Here is a 25248-nt window from a genome sequence, read left to right as displayed (position 1 = left end):
AGTTACCAGTGATTTCTTAATTACCAAATACAGTGGCCTTTTCTCAGTCCTCATCTGTGACCTCTCTGCAGCCTTTGTCACTGTTGATTACTCTCTCCTCCTTGATGCTCTCTTCTAAGTTTTTTGGGACACTATTTCCATTCTCCTTCCTTTCTGACAACTTCTCAGTCTCCTTTGCTGGATCCTTATCCACACCATGCCCTCTGATCTTAGCTGTCCCTCAGAGTTCTGTCCTGGGCCTTCACTCTATACTGCTTCACTTGATGATCTTATTAGCTTTCATGGATTTAATTACTGTCTCTATGCTTACTACTCTCAAATCTAGCAATCCTCCCCTAACCTCTCTGCTGATCTCCAATCTAGCATCTAGGGCACCCTAGGTGTTACAGTGGATAGAGCGCCAGCCCTGAAGTCAGGAGGACCTGAGTTCAAATCTGGCCTAAGATACTCACTAGCTGTGTGACCCTGGGCAAGTCACTTCACCCTGTTTGCCTCAGTTCCTCATCTGTAAAAATGAGTTAGAGAAAGGAAATGGCAAACCACTCTAGGATCTTTACCAAGAAAACTGCAGATGGGGTAACAGAGAATCAGACATGACAGAAACAACTCAACAACAACAATCTTACATCTCCACATGCCTTTGGGACATCCAGTAGACATTTTCAACTGAACTCATTTTCTTTTTCTCTAAATTCTCTCTACTTCCTAACTTGCCCGTTATTGTTGAGGACAATACCCTCCCAGTCCCTTAATTTTACAACCTAGGTATTATCTTTAATTCTCCCCAATCTCTTACTCCATATATCCAGTCATTTGCCAATACCTGTCAATTTCACCTTTACAACATCTCTCTTAAAGAAATATGCCCCCACTTCTCTCCTATGACTCTGTTGTCACCCTGGTACAGGCCTTCATCGCCTCATGCAGACAGAATTTAAGAGTTTACTTTCTGCTGGGGGTTACAACATGTACCAGATAAATACAAAATAATTTGGTAAGAGATTGGTCATTAATAACCAGCAGTATTGAGTAGTAAGGCTTCCAATAGGATGTGGTCCATGAGTTTATTACAGTAATAATAGTTGATGATTAAATATGATTTAAGGTTTAAAAAGTGCTTCACATACATTTTCACACTTTATATTTACAGCGATAGTATGAGGTGGTTACTTCAGGTATTATTTCTGTTTTATAGATGAGGATACCGGGCTTATGTAGGTTAAGTGACTTGCTACTCATACAGCTAGTAAATTTCAGAGACAGGCCTTTTAAGATCTTATATTTTTAAAAACATTTCTGTTGCTTCCTAATGACATCCACCACCATCCCTACATGCCCCAAAACAGAACCCTCCCTTGTAACAGAGAAGTATAGTTAAGCAAAACCAACATTTGTATGCCCCTCTGACAATGCATGCTTCATTTTGCCCCAAAGATGTATGAAAGACGGAGGAGATGATTACTGGAACATAATGGGCAGGGAATAGGATGAAGGCACATTTAGAAGACTTTAGAAGTTAGGATACTTCTTTTGTGATCAGGAGAAAGGAAAAAAAAAGAATAATAATGACTCCAAGAAGTTTTGAGGAAGGAAGTGGAGTCCTGGCGAGGAGGCCATGTTTTATTTTTCAGTCTCCTTGGTAAAGTAGGAAGCTAAGTCGTCTGCTATAAATGTTAAGGAAAGGGAAGTTGTGAGAGCAAAAAGGAGATTTGAAATAGTTTTTTTAATAGAAAATTAAATAGGGAGCCAATAGTGGAAAGGGTAGAAAGATTATTCAGTTTACAGCCAGGGCCTAGCTGAGGCTGTAGACCATAAATTTATAGTAGATGAGATCATACTGATCTCATGGCTTTATTCAGTGATATTTGGCAGATTGGGGACAGGAGCAGACAAATAAGGTGGTAGGGGTTACTCAAGTATGAGGAGTTGGAACAGTGAAAGTCAAGAGAGCACAAAGTTCTGTGAGAGTAGTAATTGTTGTTCAGTTGTTTCAGTTGTGTCCAGCTCTTTGTGACCCTATTTGGGGTATGCTTGGCAAAGACACTGGAGTGGTTTGTCATCTCCTTCTCTAAGAAATTTTGTAGATGAGGAAACTAATTTTGTAGATGAGGAAACTGAGGCAAACAGGGTTGAGTGATTTGCCCAGGGTCACACGGCTAGTAAGTGCCTGAGGCTGGATTTAAACTCAGGAAGATGAGGCTTCCTGACATTCTATCTACTGTGCCACCAAGCTGCACCATGAGAGTAGTTAGGTTGTGAAATAGTGAAGTCATAGATCATAAGCCTGATTTAGGGAGACAGATGAAACTGAGGTGGAAGAGGTGGTCTGGGGGAACAGGTCATGGTCATGGACAAAAAATTTAATGTGAGTGAGTGGGGAAAGTGGGAAGATACTAAGCTATGGTTGGAAAGTGTTATTTCAAAGTAACTTGTCTTAAAGGTACTATTCTAAGAGAGGTTCCTAATCTGGGGTCTATGAACTTGGTAGGTAAAATAATTATATCTTTATTTTTCCAAACCTCTAAGTGAAATTCAGCATTTTCTTGAATTATGAATTGTTTTTTAAAAAATCTGAGAAGAGGATTTATAGGCTTTACCAGACTGTCAAAGAGGTCGATGACAGATAAAAGGTTAAGAACTTCGGCAAGAAAGATCATAGAATCTTAGTCAAGTTAACAAACATTTATTAAGCACTTAGCACAGGTGCTGGGAATGCATATGCTAGCAAAAGGAAAGAGGCTAGGCCCTCAAGGAGTTTACATTTTAAGGGAGACAGATAGCACCTAAAAACAGAGCTGAAGTCATAGAGAGGTGAGGTTTGTGACTGAAATGAGGTAGAAAAATGAAATCATTGGCATTTCGGAGGTGGAACAATTGTTTGGACAGGCTATTAAATGAGTGAATATGTATATGTGAATATGTATACTTTTCAGTTCAGGATTTGAGGAAGAAAAGATGCAGCTCAACTTTCCTCTTAGGAAACTTAGCTGGTTATAATTTGTCACCACAAAGAATATAGCCAAGATATATATGCTAGTTTGTAGTATAGCCCCTTAGATTCCGTTTGTCCTCCTTCTGAGACATCGGAGGTCCAACCAAGAAATAGCTAGTTTTGCCAGGACCATGGTATGACTATGTATCCTGAACTTTAGGAATTCGTGTGGTTTTATACTCAGGAGTAGACAAAGGGCACTGACACCAATCAGTCAATAAATATTAAGTGCCCACTATGTGCCAAGCCCTGAGCTAAGTATTAACACCATTTATAATACATACTGGGCAGTGATTCTCAAACTTCTTGGTTTAGGACTCCTTTACTCTCTTAAAAATTATAGGGCACCTCAAAAAGTTTTTGTTTTTGTGGCTATGTCAATGTTTACTGTATTAAAATTAAGATATAATTTTTGGAAAACATGTCATATTTGTACGGAAAAAATAACTAATTTCCAAAACAAAAAAGTTAATGAGAAGAGTAGCATTGTTTTACATATTTTTTGCAAGTCTCTTTAATATCCAGCCTAATAGAAGACAGCTGGATTATCAAATCTGCTGCTTTCAGTATGTTATGATGTTATTTTAGTTGGAAGTGTATGAAAAAAATTCTGGCTTCACAGATATGTAGTTGGAATATTTTTAATAGATAAACATCTTAGTATTATTGTGAAAATGGCTTTGACCTTGTGAACCCCCTGCAAGAAGTCTCAGGCACACCCAGAGATCTACAGACCATAACTTGAGAACCACTGATAGAGGGTAAGAAAACCCAGGAGCCTTTAAATATTCTTATCAGGAATAAGCCAGAGTGTTAGAAATCCTTTCCTGCTTAGTGGGTATATCTGTGGATTCATCAGTAATTTTAACATTCTGTCTGTGTCTCCCTCCCTCCCCATTGCCCTTTATGGGGAAAGGAGCAAAGCTCAAACAGACTCTCAAATTGAGGTCCCTGAGGATAATTCGAGGAAATGAATGAAGGGAAAACTGAGGTACATAAGTCATAGAACAATTTTGGAAAGTAACCTGGAAGCTGATAGATGCCAGCTACAAGGATGGGGAGAAGATGGTTAAAATGAATTGAGTAGACTCAAAGAGGAGAAACTAGTAGAATAGTAGTATGAAAGTAGGGGAACAATGACTGCCTCCTTCTCCCTCTTAGTCTTAAGAATTAGGGGAATTAGAAAAGGAATGACTTTTAGTGAAGAGTCTTGCAAGAGATATGGTGTTCTTTGAAGAGAGAACAAGGGCATGGAATAAGCGGGAGTTGGAAAGTTCAGCTGTTTGTTGAGTGTAGAGTATATACATATATATGTGAAGGGATCAGTGGATTGGAGTTAGGAGCTTAGTGATTCAGGTTGAGTTGGCCTGGAAAGGAGTGGGTCTGATTAGAATACAGATAAAGGTGTAAGAGGAGATAATTAAGCTTGGGCTCAGACTGTGGTAGTAAGGGAATCTGTGGAGACATAGGAATGATGCTACAAAGTGGGAATTGATGACAGTTAGCCTTGAGGAAACTAAGCCAAGATGGGGAGAGAAGAGGAACATGGGAAGGAAGGAATTTGTTTCTTGAGGGATGGAGTGGGAAGCCCAGAGCAGTGGGCTGATTCCACTTCCCTCAGCCATAGAAATAACAATCTGAAGAATATCCCAAAAGCCTAATTATTTTCATGTATAGGGAGCCAAATTGTTTTTATTTTAAGATTGTTTTTTTCCTTCTAATTTTGAGTTCCAAATTCCCTCCCTTTCTCCAGTCCCTCCCCCACCCATTGAGAAGGCAAGCAATATGATACCCATTATATATGTGAAGTCATGCAAAACCTATTTCTGTATTAGCCATGTTGCCCAAAAATAGGAAGGAAAAACAGTAAAAAACAATATGCTTCAATCTGCACCCAGAGTTCATCAGTTCTCTCTCCGGAGGTGGATAGTATTTTTCATCTTGAGTCCTTTGGAATTGTCTTGGATCATTGTATTAATAAAATTGAATCATTTGAATTTCACTTCTATTCCTGCCCTAGTTTACTAAAAGTGAAAAAACAAATGAGAAGAAAGGGCAAAAGAAAAAAATGGGGTCTGGACAATTACAAGTAATACAAGTAGATATATAGTTCAATGTAATATTTAATATCAACAAGGTCTATAAATACAATTGAATGCTTCAGAAACTCAAAGTTTGCTGGTCATGTTACAATGGCTAAGTATTGCTGCAAGTCAGTTGGATTGGTCCTTAAGATATTAAGATTGCAGCATTGAGAGAAAAATGGGAAGATTTGTGTAAATGGATTCAGAGTGAAGTAAACAAAATTGGAAAAACAGCATACACAACAACTATAATAATGTAAAAAGAAATTCCTACTAAAGTAAAGCTGAGTGATGTGTAAACTTAGCTGAGATAAAGGATGGGAAACCCCATTCTCTTCCCCTGCAGAGGTGAGGGGCTAGCTGCTAAGGATATGTCTGCTTTGTCAGCTGGTTTTGCTTAACTGGTTTTCTTTGTTATAAGTGAAGTTTCACTGGGGGAAGGTAGAGAGGGTGTATATCTGGAAATTATTTATGTTGTTAAAAAGCAGTAATAACTTGTTGGGATAGTGTTGAAAAACAACAACTTTTTAAAAAGGCCATTGAATTTAGAGTTTGCTCCTTTCCTCTATTTTAGCTAATGAGTTTCAGTTAGATGAGAAAGAATTAGCATTCATTGCTTCTACTAGAGGTTGACTCACCTGTGGTTCTTTCAGCCCAATTGTGGAGAACAGTCAAGAAAACACCTGCTCCTCCGGGTTCTCAGGCTCTTCTGCCTCCTCAATTACAAGTATTTCCTCAACTAAATACCTTCAGATCCCTGAGAAACTGGAACTTACTAATGATGAGAGCATCATTCATTCTTTGGGTAAGTGATTCTTGGGCCTAGTAAAAACTTACCTGTCTCAGTGAGTTCTGGCATATGTTTTGGAGAAATGGCCATGAACCCTGAAACATCTAAAGTGTATAGAATGGCCGTAATTTAATCTTGAAAATGACTTTGGTTAGTAGGTATTGGTCACATACTCTATGTTCTTTCTTCATTTGAAATTTCTCTTTTAAGTTCAGATTTATTGGGTAACACTTTTACTTCTGCCCCTGCAGATAATTCTTCTCTCTCACCCTGGTGCTTACAGCAGCGTAGGCAACTGCTAGACTCACTGCCAGAGTTAAGGGCCTCTCCAGAATTCTATTTAGAAGAGAGACCCATGCCTGAATTAGAAGTGGAAAAAGAGATTGAGTTAGGTAAGTGCCATTAAAAGCATATATCCCTTTTTAACACTTGTAGATGGTTAGGTACCTAAACACTTAGATGCTGTTGCAAATTATCTTAAAAGTCTCTGGGCAGGAAAAAAAACTTTTGTAGAAATAAAAGTATTGGTGAACTAGGGCTTAGTCAGCAACAATAACTCATTTATCCAATGAGCTTTTTTTTTTTTTAATTAAAACAAATTATTTTGATGAATTAACCAGAAACTGTGTCTCTTGGACTTCTGGAGCCAACATGGCAGAGTAAGCAGTAAATCGCCATAACTCTCCTATATTCATCTTCACACAAACATAAAATAGCACCCTGAAACAAATCCTGGAACAGCAGAATCAGCAAAAAGATGGGGGAAAAAAAAGAAAGCAAAAGCAACCTTTTAGCCCAAGAAACTTGGAAGATCGGCAAGAAAGTTCTGTCTCCAAAAAAAAAAAAGAGAGAGAGACCAAAAAGATCGGGGCAGCTAGGTGACACAGTGGATAGAGCACTGGCCCTGGAGTCAGGAGGACCTGAGTTCAAATTTGGCCTTAGACACATAATGTGCACTAGCTGTGTGACTCTGGGCAAGTCACTTAACCCCATTGCCTAGCCAAAAAAAAAAAGGAGAGAGAGACAAGAAAGGTCTGTCTCACATGGGTAAAGGAAGAATGCAGTCCAGGACAGGAAGTATCCCAGCAAGCCAGCCACAAGCCCCACTTAAGCAAACCAGTGGGAGATCTTGAGCCCCAGTGAAATGCAGCAGGCAAATGCTAACACTAGGACTCCCTACCTACCTCAGCATAGCTAGCGAATAGGCATACAGCAGCTCCAAGAACTGCCATGTGCTTCAGTGTATCCCCAGAGAAATGCAGAAACACCCCACCACCCTCTCAGCACATGCCGAACACCAGCACTAGGACCCCCAGTTCAGCACCAGGTAAGCTGCCAGAACCCTATGGCCTCCAGCGGTTCCAACCACTCCCCACCCTACCCCCTCAGCACAGCACCAGATGTGAGGGTCCCCTGTGGGCCTCAGGGCAACATCAGTGCAGCACCAGATAAACAGCCAGGGCCTGTAACCCTTCCCACAAGAAACCTGAGAAATCCTTCCACCCTGAGAGCAAGTTATGGTGACAGAGAAGATCAAGACACAAATTCAGAAGAGGACAACACTGCCTGCGGGCAAAACCCCAAAGAAAAATGGTAAGTAATCTCAAGCCCAGAAAGAGCTCATGGAAGAGCTCAAAAGAGTCAACAGCTTGGAAAAAGAAAACTGTTTAAAAAGTACAGTTGGCCAAATGGAAAAGGAAGTACAAAAGCTGACTGAGGAAAAAACTGCTTAAAAGTTAGAATTGGGCAAGTGAAAACTAATGACTGTGTAAGAATCAAGAATCAAACAAATTTAAAAGAATGAAAAAATAGAAGAAAATGTAAAATACCTAATTGGAAAAAGAACTGACCTGGAAAATAGATCCAGGAGAGATAATATCAGAATCACGGGACTACCTGAAAGCCATAATCAAAAGGAGGACCTGGACAGCATCTTTCAAGAAATTATCAAGAAAAACTGCCCTGATAGCCTAGAACCAGAGGTTCAATAGACATTGAAAGAATCCACTGATCACCTTAGGGAAGAGATCCCAAAATAAAAACTCCAAGGAACATTATAGCCAAATTACAGAACTATCAGGTCAAGGAAAAAATATTGCAAGTGGAAAAAAAAACATTTCAAATATCAGGGAGCCACAATCAGACTTACACAGAACTTAGCAGCTGCAACATTAAAGGATCAGATCGTGGAACATGATATTCCAAAAGGCAGAGAAGCTAGGACTACAACCAAGAATCACCTACCTGGTGAAATTAAGTATAATCTATCATGGGGGAAAAATGATCGTTCAATGAAATAGAAGGATTTCAAGCTTTCATAAGGAGAAGACCAGAATTGAACAAAAATTTTGCTCTTCAACATCAAGACTCGAGAAGGCTAAAAAGGGAAAAGAAAACGTTCACATCCTTACATGGGAAGATGATACTTGTAATTCTTAAAAATTGTACCACTAATAATACTAGAAGTAGCTAGAAGAAGTATACATAGAGGGCATGGGTATAAGGTGAATTTGAATGAATGGCATAAAAAAAATTTAAGAGATGAGAAAGAGAAGTACCACTAGGTGCAGAAGGGAGAGGTAGAATGGGATAAGTTACTTCACATGAAGAGACCAAAAACCTATTACAGCGGAGGGAAAGATAGGAGGGTGGGCAATGGGCCTCCCTTGAACTTTACTTTCATCAGTATTGGCTCAAAGAGGGAATAATGTACACAGTTAGTGTGGGGGAGGAGGGGTGGACTGACAGGACAGAAGAGAGGGCAGACTGGGGGAGGTGGGAGACAGAAGCAAAACACTGAGGAGGAAAAAGGTGAAAAGAGAGAGAGAGGATAAAAAGGAGGATAAATAGGATGGAGGGAAATACACCATTAGTGATCATAACTGAATGTGCATGGGATGAACTCTCCCATAAAACGAAAGTGAAAAGCAGAGGGGAGAAAAAACCAGAATCCTACAATATGTTGTTTACAAGAAACACACTTGAAACAGAAACACACACAGAGTAAAGGTAAGGGGCTGGAGCAGAATCTGTTATGCTTCGGCTAAAGTAAAAAAAAGGCAGGGGTAGCAATCCTGATCTTAGACAAAGTAAAAGCAAAAATAGACCTAACTAAAAGAGATAAAGGAAGAAACTACATCTTGCTAAAAGGTACCATAAACAATGAAGTAATATCAATACTAAACATATGTGCAACAAGTGGTAAAGCATCCAAATTCTTAAAGGAGAAGTTAAGCGAGTTACAGGTTCATGACCAAGCAAGAGATAGAAAGCATTACAAAAGGTAAGATAATTTTGATTGTATTAAATTAAAAAGCTTTTGCACAAACAATACCAATGTAACCAAGATTAGAAGGAAAGCAGAAAGCTGGGAAACAATCTTTACAGCAAATGTCCCTGATATATAGAGAACTGAGTCAAATTTATAAGAATACAAACCATTCCACAGCTGATAAATGATCAAAGGATATGAATAGGCAGTTTTCAGATAGAGAAATCTAAGCTATCAGTAGGCATATGAACTGTTCTCAATCACTTTTGATTAGAGAAATGCAAATTAAAACAGCTCTGAGGTAGTACCTCATACCTTTCAGATTGGCTAATATGACAAAAAAGAAAATGATAAATGTTGGAGAGGATGTGGGAAAATTGGAATACTAATACACTGTTGGTAGAGTTGTGAACTGATCGAGCCATTCTGGAGAGCAATTTGGAACTATGCCCAAAGGGCAGCCAAACTGTGCATACCCTTTGATCCAGCAATCTAGACCATTACTTAGGTCTGTATCCCAAAGAGATTATAAAAAAGGAAAAATAATCTCTATGTGTAAAAAGATTTATAGCAGCCCTTTTCATGGTGCAAAATGTTGAAAATTGAGGGGATGCCCATCATTTGGGGAATGGCTGAACAAGCTATAGCGTAAGAATGTAGTGGAATACTATTGTGCAATAAGAAATGATGAAAAGGCAGATTTCAGAAAAACCTGGAAAGACTTGTACTAACTGATGTAAAGTGAAATGAGCAGAACCAGCAAACATTGTACACAGTATCAGCAACATGGTGTGATGATGAAATATGAGTGCAGCTCTTCTCAGCAATTCAGTAACAAAGGACTCACAAAGGAAAATGTTGTCCATAACCAGATAAGGAACTGATGGACTCTGAAGACAGATCTAAGCATACTTTTTTCACTTACTTTATTCTTTTTTTCCTTCTGATCTGTTTCTTCTTTCACAACTGTGACAGATATGGAAATATGTTTTACATGATGGTACATGTATAACATATCAAATTGCCTACCATTTTAGGAAGAGGGGAGAGGAGGGAGGGAGAAAAATTTGGAACTCAAAATCTTGTAAAAATGAATACTAAAAAGTGTTGACATGTAATTGGGTAATATGATTTTTTCGGGGGGTTGACCTGTAATTGGGGAAAAATACTATAAAAATGATTTTAAAAGTTATTCTAAATGCCACTTGATATGAATATGGCAATATTTCTTGCTCTTAAGCCAGGCATTAAGGCTAAGTGTAGCAATTCATGAAAGCAAAAATTCATAATTCACAAAAGTAAAAACATTCTTAACAGGTAATGAGGATTACTGCATCAAACAGGAAAACCTAATTGGTGAAGATTACAGGATATTTTGGGTAGTTCCAGGTGACTCTGCAAAATTAACTGCAATAAAGGTAGGAACAAAATGTTTGTATTCTCAGCTTCATCTTAAATAGTTTTATGTGGATAGATTTATCTAGCATCATTAACCATATAGGTACTTGATACTTTTAAGTTCCCTAGAAATCTACACAATTCCCTTTCCTGAAAGTCCCTGTATGGGAGGACCAAACACTAGTTTAGGCCAAGTTCAAATAACAGAAATTAGTGATTCATGCATGGGTAGGAGTCAGGAACTAAGTATAGGCAAGTAATACGAAGTAGACATCAAGCAAAATTCATCAGACTAATGTAGGCCTCTGTGCTTCAAGTAATCAGATTTTGGAACTGGCAATGGCAGAGACTCTTGAACTAGAAAAAATTCCCGTAACTAGCCCAGGAAGTAGAGAACAAGACAGGAATTCTATCTTTACCTGGTCCAAAGAAGAAAATTTGGAAGGATTTAGCTCAGATCCATATTTCAAAAGAGGTTCACTACAGTTATAGGTATGCTGAAGGAGGAAATGCCTTTTAGTATCCAACCACTGGCTAAATTGGATAAAAGACCAATTTATAAGGAAACAAAATTTTCTCTTTTCATACCAAGGAAAAAAAAAGCTGTGGGAGTATTTCCTCTACACTTCCATCCACCTCCAGCACACCCAGAAGTACTAGGGTTGTTGGCAAAGAGGTAAAGATAGCTATAGGATGCTACTACTCTGCCCCTGCACCCTTTGGTCACTGAGTTTTGATGACCATGCCAATAATTATAATTCATCCATACAGATATGTGACTCTGTTGTTGTTCAGTTGTTTTCAATTGTGTCTGACTCTTCGTGATTCCTTTTTGGGGTTTTCTTGGCAAAGATACTGGAGTGGTTCGCCATTTTCTTCTCTAGCTCATTTGACAGACGAGGAAACTGAGGCAAACAGGGTTAAGTGACTTGCTCAGGGTAACACAGCTAGTGAGTGTCTGAGCCAGATTTGAATTCAGATCTTCCTGACTCTAGGTTTGGCACTCTATCCACATTTTGCTGCTGAGCTGCCCCTATTTAGCTTTATAGACATAAGAGGGGTTCAAATAATATATTTTTATATATGAACAGAACTTAGGTGAATAAAATGCCAAGCTTTTATAGTTAGCATTAGAATTTTAAAAGACTTCACTTGAGCAGCTTTTTAGTCTGCCTTTCCAAATGAATTAGCAAAATTTAATCCATTTTAAAATTGGAATTGTCATGGAGGTGACTTAGCCAAGGCCACATCTTTGTTGCAGCTGTTTATAGAGCTTGAGATTTCTGGGTCACAGCCCTCTTGTAATTGAATCCATTAAGACAGACTGATTTGTTTATATTTCAAGTAAATGTAGTTGATGTCTTTTGTTTTTATAGCTCTTCATCCTCCCAAAAGTAGTAGCTTCTAAAGAGCAATGCCTTATAATAGAATAAAAAAGAGGGGGGAGAACTTCATCAAAACTAACCAATATTGGGAAAAGTTTGACATTATCTGAAGTGTTCTCCACCCCTAATCACCACCTCTGTAGGGAAAGGGGAAGAAGGGAAGGGTCAGGAATGATGAATTTAATTTAATTAATACAACTAGTGTTTTTATTTTTAAATAATCATTTTCAGGTGTATTCTCAGCCTGTACCGTGGGATTATTATATCATCCTCAAGTTAAGAGAGCGTCTGAATGAAGAGTTTGAATACAATTTCAGTAATGACTGCAGCTGTTATCTATACCAAGATGGCTGTATTATTTTGCACCAGAATATAAACTGTTTCACGCTTTGGGTTTGTTGAAATACTTTCTTTGAAAGTGTAACATGACTGTATTTCTCAAGTAGTGAAATATGACATGCAGAGGTTTTAATAATGGTTCTTGGATGTCTAGCATTGGGTCAGCTTCTTCTCTATTTGGCTTATTCATTCATCAGAAAAGCATATCAGTGACTGAAATGACTGGGATGAAGGTTTCATTCAGTTCAACTAATCCTTGTTTAGCACCTGTTATGTATATAACTACTGGACTAGGTGCTGCAGAGGATTCAGAGATGAGTAGTGTTCCTCTGGAGTTTACAGTCTAGTATGGAGGGATAACTTCCTGTGTCAAGTAGGAATTATGAGAGTCCTAAAAAAGATGGGGTTGAGAGAGTGAATTATGGAGATGGTGGATCAAGGAGAATTGATATTAATGCTAGGCCACAAGAATGGGACAGGATCTTAGCAGCCCAATGGGGTTGTGGAATAACATTCAGGGTTGAGAAAACAGCACAAGTCAAAGTTCTTGGAGTATATTTGGCATTGAGTGATTCTTAAAACCATAAGATTCAAAATTGGAAAAGATGTTAGAGATTATCCATTCCAACTTCCTCATTTTATACTCAGGGAAATTAAGTTAAATAACTTGTATAAGACTATACAGGTAGTGAGCAGCACAACTGGGATTTATATCCATGTCTATGGACTTCAGGTTCAATTTTTTTCCCATTATACAACACTGCTCCTTTACTGTTCTCCAGTTTGCCATAGAATACTTATAGGGGAGTAATGCAAGATAAAACTAGAAAGATAGGTTAGGATCGTATTTTAGAGAGCTTTGAATGCCAAAATGAGGAGTTGGAATTTATTCTTTGTACAATGGTGAAATCTCTGAAGTTCTGAACAGAGAAAAGATGATCAAAGTTTACCTTAGAAATATTAATCTGACAGTGTTGTTTAGCATGGATCAGAAAGGGTAGAGATTGGAACAGAGAAACTACTTAGGCTATTGTAATAGTTCAGGCAAAAAATGAATTTCTGACTCAGAATGATGGAAGTAGGAATGGTAAAGAGGGTAAAGGTAGGACTGACAACCAGGGTAGACATAGTAGGACTTGGCAACTAGTTTTATGTGGAGAGTGATGGGAAGGAAAAGTGAATGACTGAGGATTTGAACTTTGGTTTCTGGGGAAATGGTTATAAGAAAAATAAGACACTCAAGAGGAGATGGTGATTTCAGGAGGGCAAAAGGTGAAGTGGGGGTATTAAGTTTGGTTTTGAGCATGCGTTTGAAGTACCAATGGGACTTGATAAACTGTTCAGCAGGTAGTTGGAAATGCAGCTGGATTTTGGGAGAAAGGTTGGAGCTAGAGCTGTAATGTTAGAAGTTATCCACAGGGAGGTGACTGTTGAAGCCAATAGGAGTAGATGAGATTTCAAAGAAGAGTTATGAAAAGAGAGAAGACTGAAGATAGAACCTTGGAGAAGGCACACATATAGATGATGGGAGAAGAGAGGATCAGACAGAAAGAAAGAACCAGTATAGTTAAGTGTCACAAGAATCAAGTGAGCAAAGTATTTCAAGAGGAATTAGGTTCAAATGTTTCAGAGGGACTGAAAAGAAATACCAAGAAAACACCATTGGATTTGGTCATTAGGAAATCCTGATCCCTCAAGAAATTAGCTTCATAGAGTTATTGGAATTGAAATCAGATTGCAGGGGGTTAAAAAAGGAACTTGATGCTGAGTGGGGAAAGGACTTAGCAGAGGTTCTTTTGAGTGGGAAAACTTGAGTGTTTGTAGATAAGAGAAGGAGCTGAGGAAAGATGAAAGGTAGAGGTTGATGGATGGATGTCCTGGAAACTAAAGTTTTGTTCAAATCCTGAACTTACTAGAAACATTGATATGGTGTCCTCTTAAGTTCTGCATGGTGTGAGCTATCTGAAATAAGGGTGCTTATGGCATGTTTCCATTAGTTTTCTGTTTGTCTTCTGTTTCCAGGATCTTCTCCAGCACAGTGAATCCATTGACCCTGAAGTAGCAATTTTGCTTATTCACAATCTCTTGGCATTAGTGGAGAAGCTGCACAGAGCAGAAATAGTCCATGGAGATTTGGGTCCTAGGAGTCTGATACTGGGAAACAGGTTGGGCATTGTTCTTAATTGTGTTTCCTTTCTGCTCTGCCTTCAGACTTGGAATTCTTGCTACTTTCTCATGTCTTTTGATGAACATGAATGCATTTAAAAATAGAATTTCTATTTCTTAAGTATCAGTGATGATTAGGAATAACTAAGAAAAAGAAATTTAGAGAGGAGTCTCTCTATTTGGGACCACCTATAAGTTTTTTTTTGTTTTATTTTTCTGTCTGAGGTTAATATTTTGAGTCTCCCATCAAAAAAGAGAAACAACAAAGAAATATGGTCTTATCCCCACATAAATAAGGCACATCACTATCTAGCAATCAGTAGAACCCTAATCTATGGGAAGGATGTTGATTTTGGTGGTCTTGAATTTCTTAATGGAGGTTGGACTAGATGATTGTAACCATAGAGGGAAAAGGGGGCTAGAAGAACCTTCAGTTATGTGCTTGTATCTATAAGCTGGATTACTAAAGAACCCCTAACATTTTACTCTAGAGAGTAAAACCCTAGTATGAAGTAGGCAGTGTCTGCTTATCCTAGATGGCGCTACAAGTCATCCAGGACTGCAATGCAAAGCTGTAATGACAATTGCAGCTTTTTACAGCTCTCCTTGTGTATGTATGTGGCATTTGAACTTAGCCAGATAAAGGAAATTCTTCCCCAAGCCACCAGGGGGCATCAGTAAAATATACAGCTATATGAATCACTATAAGGAAATTTAATTAACCACATAAAGTCTTTTCCCTAGCCCTTTTTCAATTTCAAAAGTGTTTGGGAATTCCATTCTAATAATAAAAAAAATTTTTGAAGTACTATGCCAAAGAAAACCATCTGCAATTATTAGCTTTAAAGTGAGAGAGCCTGTCCTGGTTTAAGTAAAATGAAATACGCAATTGGATTGGTTACAAAAGTAAATTATTTGAGAGTACAGTGTTTCTTAGCTGTGTAAAGAGAAGAAAGCAAATTGGAGGTGAAACATGGGTGTAGGTCATTTGTTTCTATTGGGTTAATAGCTACTTTTGAGTTTTCGTGAAAGCTTCTCTATTTAGAGAGCATCTTCATACCCTAAGATAGATAAGTTCCAAGGAAATAATTATTAATTAGTTGAGTGTTGGGGAGTCATTATAATAAATCTTTATTTCTAGGAAAATGTGTTAAGTTCTTCACTTGACGACAAAGTAGGATATATAGTGTCAAATTAATAGAAAATCCAGGAAGTTTCACAATGTGAGCATCTGAAACTTTTATTCCATCTACTCAGCGTTGTGAAAAACATCTTTCGATTGTTTTTGGGTAATTTCAAGAAGGAAGAATGTGAACAATTCTTAAAAAACACGATCTGATTGCTGATCCATATTTTCATTTCTTCCTTCATCACAACTTTTAATCAGTATGTCCTATTTGTTGTCATGCATGTTAAAGTCTAGTGAAGAGCTAAGGTCCACATACTGTCCACATTGCCTGGTGTACTGTAGCAGCTCAGTACAAATGTTTCCAAATAACTATGAAATGGTCTAAATGTGCCTTTTGAAATGGTTTCCCTAGTGTCCTCTTCATCCAAGTAACATTTCGCCCTTCATTGGAGTACTCTTGAAGATGCGTTTTCTGAACTAACCATTGGAGGGGGCCATAGGCATGGCTAAGTAACTGCAATATAGGTTTTGTTTTGTTCTATTCTGTGTTTTTTCCCCAAGGCAACTTGGCGATGCTATAACTTATCAATTTTTCTTCCTTTTGAAATCTGTGCTCAGGATTAGTGATGCCTGTGTCTGTAATGAAAATGACCAGGCTTTGAAGATAGTGGACTTCTCCTACAGTGTAGACCTGAAGGCACAGCCAGATGTTCCTACCCTACGTGGCTTTCGGACTGTCCAGATCCTAGAAGGACAAAAAATCATTGCTAACTGTGTTTCTCCCTACCAAGTAAGTGTATAAAACAATCATGGACAAAGATAGTGACAGCTTCTTAGGTCCTTCCTCTTTTGAGCATGCTGTAAAAGCTAGATGACCTAGTATAGTATTTATCCCCGTCCTCTTATTTAACTTTTTTGGTAAATCTTCTAACGTAAAGTAAAATATTCCATGCTGTGTCATTATTTCACTAAGGGATACAACTCTACAGACTCCTTTCCTACCTTCCCATCCCTCTCCCCAACAACACACACTTGCACACACATTAGAGTGAGTTCCTCTCTCAGATGCCAATTAATAGTCATGTGACCATGGTCAAGTCACAGCTTCTGAACCTTCATTTCCTTTCCTATAAAATGAAAGTAATCTTTGTTCTTACCTCAGAGGATTGCTTTGAGGGACCCTAGTGAGTATGTGAAAGTATATTGGAAATAGGATAATAAGAATAAAGTGATATAGAAATTAAGACATTATTACGGTTATACTAAAGTTTATGCTAGCTTTGCCCTGGGTGTTCATAATTAATGGACTAACTTGTACCCTAGGAATGGTGTGTGCTGCTTCTAGATGACAGCTTGCATACATATAAATTATCTGGAATATGAAACTCTGGGTTTGGCAGTTTAAGTATTTGTCCTTGTTGGGTTTTTTTTTTGTTGTTGTTGTTGTTTTGTCCTTGTTTTTAAGGCCAGTTCCTGGAGTTGTTTCTGCTGGTCAGCTCTGTGGAAAGGTTAATCAAGTATTTCTTAAGTACTTACTACGTACCAAGCACTATGCAGAGCACTGGCAATACAGGGACAAAGAATGGGACAATCTTTACTTTCAAGGAACTTATGTTCCAAGAGAGAGACAAGTACCTATTGTTTAAAAAATAGCTTAAATATAAAGTTAAAGTAATTAAATATAAGGTCATGGGGGAGGAGAGGGGACACTCGCGTTAGACCAGGCCTCAAAGCCATAGGTTCCCCATCCTTGCCTTAGACTATTGAAATAGTGATCATGAAATGGACTTAAGCACTCTAATATTAGTCTTCAGACCTTTCCTTTAATTCGATACCATGGTAATTAATGGGGAATTATTTTAGCTGATAGATCTTTTTGGTAATTTCAGGTCGACTTGATTGGTATTGCCGATTTAGCACATTTACTGTTGTTTAAGGAACACTTACAAGTTACCTGGGATGGTTCCCACTGGAAACTCCTCCAGAGCTTTTCCAAGTAAGTATTAGCAAATAAACTTGTCTCTCTTTCTGAACCAGCTCTTTCACTCCCTTGGATATATGATCTCAGGCAAGTTACCTAACCTCTTTGAACCTGGTCTTCTCTTTTAAAACAAACATAATACTCTACTACGTACCTCATAGGATTGTTATAAGGATTATATAATATGTGAAAAAAACATGTAACAAATATGAGCATTTCAGTATATAAAGTACAGCAGGCAGACAGTCAGAAATATTTATTAAGTTATTACTATTAATTATTATTACTCTGGGCTAGGCACAGTGGTTAGAGAAAATGCCCACAGTTGAGACATGGGAGTGTCTTGTTCATGGAACAGCAAGGAGGCCATTGTTACTGGATCAAAATGTATGTGGTGGGGGATTAAGGTGTAAGAAGATTGGAAAGGTAGGAGGTTATGGAGGGCTTTGAATGCCAAACAGAGCATTTCATATTTGATCCTGGAAGTAATAGAAAACCACTTGAGTTAATATTGAGTAGTGACATGGTCAGACCTATACTTTAGGAAAATTATTTTAGTGGCTGAATGGATGTGGGATTGGAGTGGAGCGAGACTTGAGGCAGGCAGAGCCATCAGCCCACTATTGCAGTAGTCCAGGCATGAAGTGATAAGTGCCTGTACTGGGGTAATGGCAGAATCAGAGGAGAGAAGGGAGGCATATTTCTTTGAGAGATATGTTACAAAGGTGAAATTGACTAGCATTGGCAACTGATTGGATATATGGGGTGAGAGATAGGGTAGAGTCAAAGATGACACCTAGGTTGCAAGCTTGAGGGATTTGAGGGGGTGGGGTATTGTCCTCAACAGTAATAGAGAAGTTAGGAGGCAGGGAGGATTTAGGGAGAAAGAGCATGAGCTCAGTTTTGCACATGTTGAGTTGAAGATGTGTTTACTGGACATCCAGTGTGAGACGTCCCAAAGGCAGGTGGAGATGTCGTACTGGAGATCAGCAGAGAGGTAAGGGTAAAATAGGTAGATTAAAGAGGGGTCAGCATAGAGATGGTAATTAAATCCATGGAAGCTGATGAGATTTATCAAGTGAAACAGTATAGAGGGAGAAGAGAAGAGGACCCAGGACAGAAATCCTGGGGAACACCTGTGGTTGGAGAACATGGTCTGGATGAGCATCCAGCAAAGGAGACAGAAGGAGCATTTAGGTAGGGGGAGAACCAGGACAGAGTGTCCCAAAAAAAACTAAAGAGAAGAAAGTATCAAGGAGGAGAAAGAGTAATCAGCAGTGTCAAAGGCTGAGGGAGATCTAGGAAAATAAAGATTGAGAAAAGGCGTTTGGATTTGGCAAGATCACTGATAACTTTGGAGAGAGTAGTTTTGGTGGCATGATAAGATAAGAAGCCTGATTATACGGTATTAAGAAGAGAGAAGGTGGAGGCGCCTATTATAGATGGCCTTTTAAGGAGCTACAAAGGGCAGAAGACATAGAGGATTTTTCTTGTTGACTCAGAACTGAGAGACTTGAGAAAATGATATGGTGTCGTCTGCCCCCTTTTCCTTCCATTCTTCAGCCATCATTGCAGAAGTGGAAGGGGGCAGGCCATACAAGACTGAGGATCATTTTGTATATTTCTTGGTTTTATGAGTGATGAACTTTTGTATACTTAGCTAAATTGGGCCTGGGAAAGCAGACACTGCTTGTTGCCAGTATTGTACTTGAAGCTTTTCCAGGATGCTCTGCTGGCAAAGCTTCAAGGGACCTATAGTCACCTTTTTATTGTCATGAGGCATGAAAGAAGGACTTGGAAAGCTCAATTCCTTTAAAAATAAAAAAAGTCATCTCTGGCTTGCTTCCCAAGCCTTTGCCAGTCTAGCTTTGTACCCTATCACTCAACTAAAATGCCTCTGGTCTTTTCTTAATTCTCATCTCTGTCTGTCTGTCTGTCTGTCTGTCTGTCTGTCTGTCTGTCTCTCTCTCTCTCTCTCTAGCTTTTGACATTGGACCACTTGCCCCTCCTGTACACTTTCTCCTCCCTCAGCTTCTATGATCCTGGCTTTTCCTCATTCTTATATCTGACCACCCCCCCTTTTTTTTTTAAATCTTTATTGAATCATCTCCTGCCTCCTAAGAATGACTGCCTTTCCCCTAAACTTTCTCCTCCCACCTCAAACTCTGTCTTTTCTCTCTACCGTCTTCTGATGTTCTTCTCAGTTCTCATGGGTTAACTATCGTTTCCATGCAGATGACTCCCAAATCTATGTATTCAGACCTTATTTCTCTCCTGAGTTCCAGTCTTACTAATATTTCCACGTAGGTGTCCCATAGTCATCTCAGCCTCAGCATGTCCAAATTGGAACTGATTATCTTCTCCCTCCTCAACTTAGCCTTCTTTCCTTCTTTCTGCTGAGGCCATCACTAGCCTCCCAGTCACCTAGACTTGAATCTTTATACTTTGATTCTTCCCTCTTCTTCACTGCAAATATCCAGTCAGTTGCGGTTTCTTGTTCTCCCTAAACAGTATCTCATATATCTATCTCCTTTTCTCCACTTATGTAGACTCTCATCACCTCACCTCTCACCTGAACTATTCCAATGGTCTCCTATCTCGTCTCCTAGCTTCCACTTTCTCTCCTCTCCAACTCATCCTTCACACAGCTCACAAAACTGTCTTCCTAAGGCACATGACTCCACTGCCCAAGATTCTTCTGTGATCTCCTATTGCCTTTTTGACTCTAGTCTATGTTTCCAGATTTATTCAGATTTTTCCCCTTCATGTACTATTTTTCCAGTCAAGCATGCCTAATTTCTGTTTCCCCTAACTCAGCAATCTATTTTCTGCCTCAACACCTTGGCAAAAGTTGTCTCCTATACATTGAATGCATTCCCTTCTCACCTGCTGGAAGCTTCTGGCTTCCTTCAAGATGGAGCTTGGATGTCACTTTGTAGGGAAGTTTTTCCCTGATCCTTCTCTAGTTGTATATATATTTGTTTACTTGTTGCATAGTCCAGTAGAATGTAAGCTCTTTGAGGGTAGGAACTGTTTTTATCTTTGTATTCCCAATACCTGGCAAAGTGTCTTGTACTTAGTAGACAATAAATGTTTGTTGAATTTAAATTTCTAAAGATTTAAATGAAAGCATTTAATGAAAATAATTATTTGTAATTGGCCTGTGTTGATATAAGTTATTTTATAATTGGCTGGTATTGCATTCTCAAACCCTTTAGAGTCCTCTTGCTTTAAGGTTAATCATGATTCCTTTTCTTTTAGTTAAGATATTTGAGGTTGGTCTGTCAGCTATGGATTCTAGTTCTTTCTTTGCTAGCTAGTTAGCTGAATAATTTTGAACAAGTCTCTTGACCTCAGTTTCCTTATTTGTAAAATGATTAGGTGACTTCTAAAAATCTTTTCTATCTTTGAGATTCCTGATTCTCATGTTGATTGTTGACACAGCTAACACAATTGGAGACAAGTGGGGCCAGTCTGAGTCTTCTGACAACCCAATTTTATACAACACTAGGATGGAAGATAGGTCATTGTGATAGTCCCTCTGTTTCTGCCAAAGTTAGGATCTAGAGATGGTAAAATAAAAGCAGCTTTCAGTACTCTTTCAAAAGAAAGAGGGGCTTGAAAAAAGAGGAAACAAAGTTCATTTTCTTACATTTGGCCTTACATCTTACATGATGTATCCAAAGTATAACATAGATCCCATCTCAGTGACCAGAAGAGGGGGTTATAGACTCAGATGGAAGGATTTCTTTCTCTCTATGTACATTATGGCTCTTTCTTCCTGTGTTTTCTTCCAGTCTATGTATGCTGTGGAGATATGGGCTTTCAGTGGGCTATTTTAGTTATTCTCTGTGCATGGGCCTGTTATAGCAAAAGATAATTCTAGCAGCTTGACAAAGCTCTATTTTGTTTCTTCCTCCTCCCCCACCCATTTTTGACATCCAACCCTGTTGATGTATATATTCTCTTACATCTTAGTGCAGAAAAGTTCTGTTGGCTAAACACAAAAAGAATCTTGATTGAACTCTGTCCTATATCTGACCCTAACTGAAAATGGCTTTGTGTGTTTTCAGGCTAAGAGATGTTGATTTGTGGAGCAAGTTCTTTGGGCGGATTCTAAATGCCAGTGGTGAGTCCACCATAGCTGTTCTGAGAGAGCTTAAAGAAGAAACAAGTAAGGTGTTTGATGACTCTTTTCAAAGTCACCTGAACAAAGCTTTATGGAAAATGGGAAAATTGATCAGCTCAGGGGCTTTGCTTTCCCAACCTGGTGGACAGTCACTACGTCTCTCCTATTCTTCTCCTTAGAGATAAAGGTTGACTTTGCTGTGAAAGACATGAACTGTAATATGATTTACTTTAGGGCACATTCTGCTGCACTGGTAACACTTTGGACCTTTATTCTTTTTTTTTTTTTTTTTCATAGAAATGTACTCCTAACTATCTGATATTTTGGATACAATGATGTCACCAGTATGGGCCTTTTTTTTTTAGAACTTTTTTAAAGAGCTTCTTTGTTCCAAAACTGCATATGGATACCTTTGACCTGACCTTCACCTGAGGTTTTCCTGTCCCTTTTACTAACGATCATTGTTTGTTTTGTAAAAAATAAAATTGCATTGGTACTTCTGTGCCTCAGAAGTTTTAATTTGCCTTTACTGGGTAAGAAAATCTATGTCATAGCTGTGAAGGTAATTGGTACTTGGATCATTACAAATTATACATCTATAAATTGAAAGTCAACATGGAAAACATTGGTCTTGAAGTCAACAGACCTTGATTGAGTACTGGCTTTGACATGTAAGGGACTTATTCTCTCTCAGTTTTCTCATCTATAAAATAGGAGTAATAATGCCAACACTACCTACTTCACGTGATTTTTGTGAGGAAGTGCTTTGTAAAAGTTAAAACACTCATAAAAGTGTTCTATCATATCTGTCCCCAGCTCTGAAAGTTTCTGACAGGATCTCAGTGGGAACCTGTTACTGCTTTAGGTATTAGGAAATGTTTATACTGCCATACTGATGTATAGATAACAAACACTTTGCTTAAAGCTCAGCTTCTTAAGTTTTGCCAAGAATTCATGGTGACATCCCCTTAATTTACCCCTCTGGCTATCTCAATATTGATTTCAATTTTCATTGGTGTAAAATCCAGGAATGTTGCTGCTTTGGGGCCTATGGTTTAGGGATGTGGTATAAATAGTTGATTTAAAGCAAAAATCAGTAACTTTGTAGAAATGTCTCATTTTTCTGTGGGTGGGTGAGTGAGTGAGTGGGTGGCTTTGGAATGGAAATTTTTGCTGAAAGAGAAAGGGATAAGGATAATTTTAGTTCATGGACCATTTTGTAGGTAGCACAGGTATAGGTGGGGCCCATTAGGTTTCTCTCTTTCTTATCCCCAGTGCCTTCCACTGTGATAGGTACTTAATGTTTGTTGAATTGAAGATCCACCATCCCTCTGCCTCCCCTGCCTAGGCTGCCCACAACCCATCTAAGCTGCTTGACCACTCACACAGCTTGGATGAGACGGGAATGCTAACAGTATTCCTTCCGGTCCATAGAGGACCACCAGACCCCACCATTTGCCGCCACCACCACCCCTACACCCTACACACTCCTCCCTCAACCTCCACTGCCATCCAACTCAACGATGTAACCCAAGAACCTCTGGGACTTGTTATCCATCACTGCCCCTTAGGACCTCTTGCCCTTGACATCAACCCTGCAGTTGGACTTTCTTTTAATGTGTTATCTCGCCCAATTAAGAATGTGAGCCCATGAAAAAAGGGACTGTCTTGATTTTTCTATATGTATCCCCAGGATTTAGCACAGTGCTCGGAATATAGTAAGTGCTTCATTAATACTTTTTCATTTATTGTGTTGGGACACTAGGTTTTGGTCAGCCAAAAGGCAGCATGGAGGCATAATCCATGAGAGGCAAAGAGGCAGGACAGGGTTCACAGTTTTTGCCAACTTTGCAATTTTGCCCAGGCCCTAATAAAATCTTACATACCACCATGGTTGATATTTGGAACAATAACTGACAACTCTATTATATAGATATAATTATTGAAAAAGTCAGAATTTTTATATCTGTTTGAACTAGAAATAATTCAAGAATGTGTACATATAAATATGTTTATAGAGAGAGATTAGGTACTAAAAAGGTAGCTTGACCTTGAAGGTGTTATTAAACAAGGTAAATTCAATTTCTTGTCCAAATGCATATATTTTCTCACATTTGCTTTCTCTTTACTGATAAAATTTACATTTGCATACAGCTATTTCAGTATTCCCTAATGAAACCCTTTTTCTCCCCTTCCTCATACCTTGATCAATTGGTATCATGAGAAGAACACTGGATTTGCAAACGGAAGATCTGGGTTTAAAGTCCCAGCTCTGCCACTTAGTACTTGTGTACTGATGGACTTTAACCTCTTAACTTCTCTGGGCCTCAGTTTCCTCATCTATAAATTGAAGGGTTTGGTTTCCACGATTTCTGAGGCTCCTTCCAGCTCTAAATCCTATGATCCTGTGAACTACTTTGACATGTAAAGTTATTGCTCTGCTGTTGTAAAAAGCAAATATAAATTACCTCCTTAGATAAATTTAGCTGCCATCTGGTGAATTTTTTAAAAAATAATTACATTTTTATTCTGAACTTAAATACCAAAAAAAGAGCATTTCTGTATACACAACAGAACACAAAAAGAAGATTCTATATGAAACAGTGAATCTCTGTACTGAATGCTTTTTTTTTGTTAAGCATATAATAAATTCTACGTGTTACTTTTAAAACCGTCCTACTTAGATGCTCAATGAGAGCAAGATTTTTGGACATGTCCAACATGGGAATTTGTTTTATTTGACTACACATATTTGTTAGAAGAGTTTTATTTGGTTTTGTTTTTTCATTAGGGAAAAGGAACGTGGGAAGCAAAGAAAGTAAGTTTTAATTTTTATATATATGGTATAAAACCACTCCTGTTTGTAACTTCCTTCTGAACCTCTGTTCAACATCTGTTGTCTTCCTTAAAGTTAAAAAAAAATTAATCTCTCTCTCCCTCTCCCTCCCCTTCTTTTTCTCTGCCATTGCTATTGCTAACCCTCAACCCAATTAAAAGCCAAGGGAAAGGTGGGGAAAACAACCTTTGTGACAAAGGACAGTCAAGCAAAATGAATCCACACAGTAGCCATGACCAAAAATGTATATCGCTATACCTTTTGTCCATCCCCATTCATCTTTCAAAGTTGCCTTTATTTACAGTGTTTCTGTCCTTGTGTAAATTGTTTGGGTTCTGCTCATTTCACTCTGCATCAGTTTATAATTACCCACAAATTGTTGAAATTGTCTCTTTGGTCATTGCTTATGGCATAATAGCATTCCATTGCATTCATATACCAGGAGACAGCTAGGGGCACAGTGGATAGAGCCCTGGAGTGGGAGTTGGGAATTCTTGAGTTCAAATCCAACCTCATATATTATCTGTGTGACCCTGGGTAAATCATCCTCTGCCTCAGTTTCTTCAACTATAAAATAGGGATGATAACACCTACTTCATAAAGGTTGTCATGAGGATCCAATGGGATAATATTTGTAAAGTGCTTAGTATAGTGCCTGGCACATAGTTGGTACTCATGGAATGTTTGTTTCCTTCCTACCATAATTTGTTCAGCCATTCCCCAATTGTCTTAAAATACAATTTAAGGA

At 38.5% G+C, this 25248-nt stretch overlaps 1 protein-coding gene across 2 annotated transcripts in view; it reads left to right on the top strand.

Moving 5' to 3' along the window:
* Positions 1-22151, top strand: part of BUB1B (BUB1 mitotic checkpoint serine/threonine kinase B) — a 71800-nt gene extending 49649 nt beyond the window's left edge. The window contains exons 16-24 of one of the 2 annotated variants that reach the window (XM_027869830.1): positions 5730-5881; positions 6118-6258; positions 10455-10555; positions 12152-12313; positions 14282-14424; positions 16173-16344; positions 17444-17550; positions 21609-21664; positions 21962-22151. In XM_027869830.1, the coding sequence (XP_027725631.1) occupies positions 5730-5881; positions 6118-6258; positions 10455-10555; positions 12152-12313; positions 14282-14424; positions 16173-16344; positions 17444-17550; positions 21609-21664; positions 21962-21975 (1048 nt within the window). In that variant the 3' untranslated portion in view covers positions 21976-22151. The other variant, XM_027869829.1, reaches the window with a different exon arrangement.
* Positions 22152-25248: the final 3097 nt, after the last annotated feature.

This window comes from Vombatus ursinus, unplaced genomic scaffold (assembly GCF_900497805.2).
Source record: "Vombatus ursinus unplaced genomic scaffold, bare-nosed wombat genome assembly UNPS02014794.1, whole genome shotgun sequence".
Lineage (NCBI taxonomy): Eukaryota > Metazoa > Chordata > Mammalia > Diprotodontia > Vombatidae > Vombatus > Vombatus ursinus.
The sequence above is the reverse complement of the archived record's forward strand: the minus strand, read 5'-3'. Positions and strand labels throughout refer to the sequence as shown.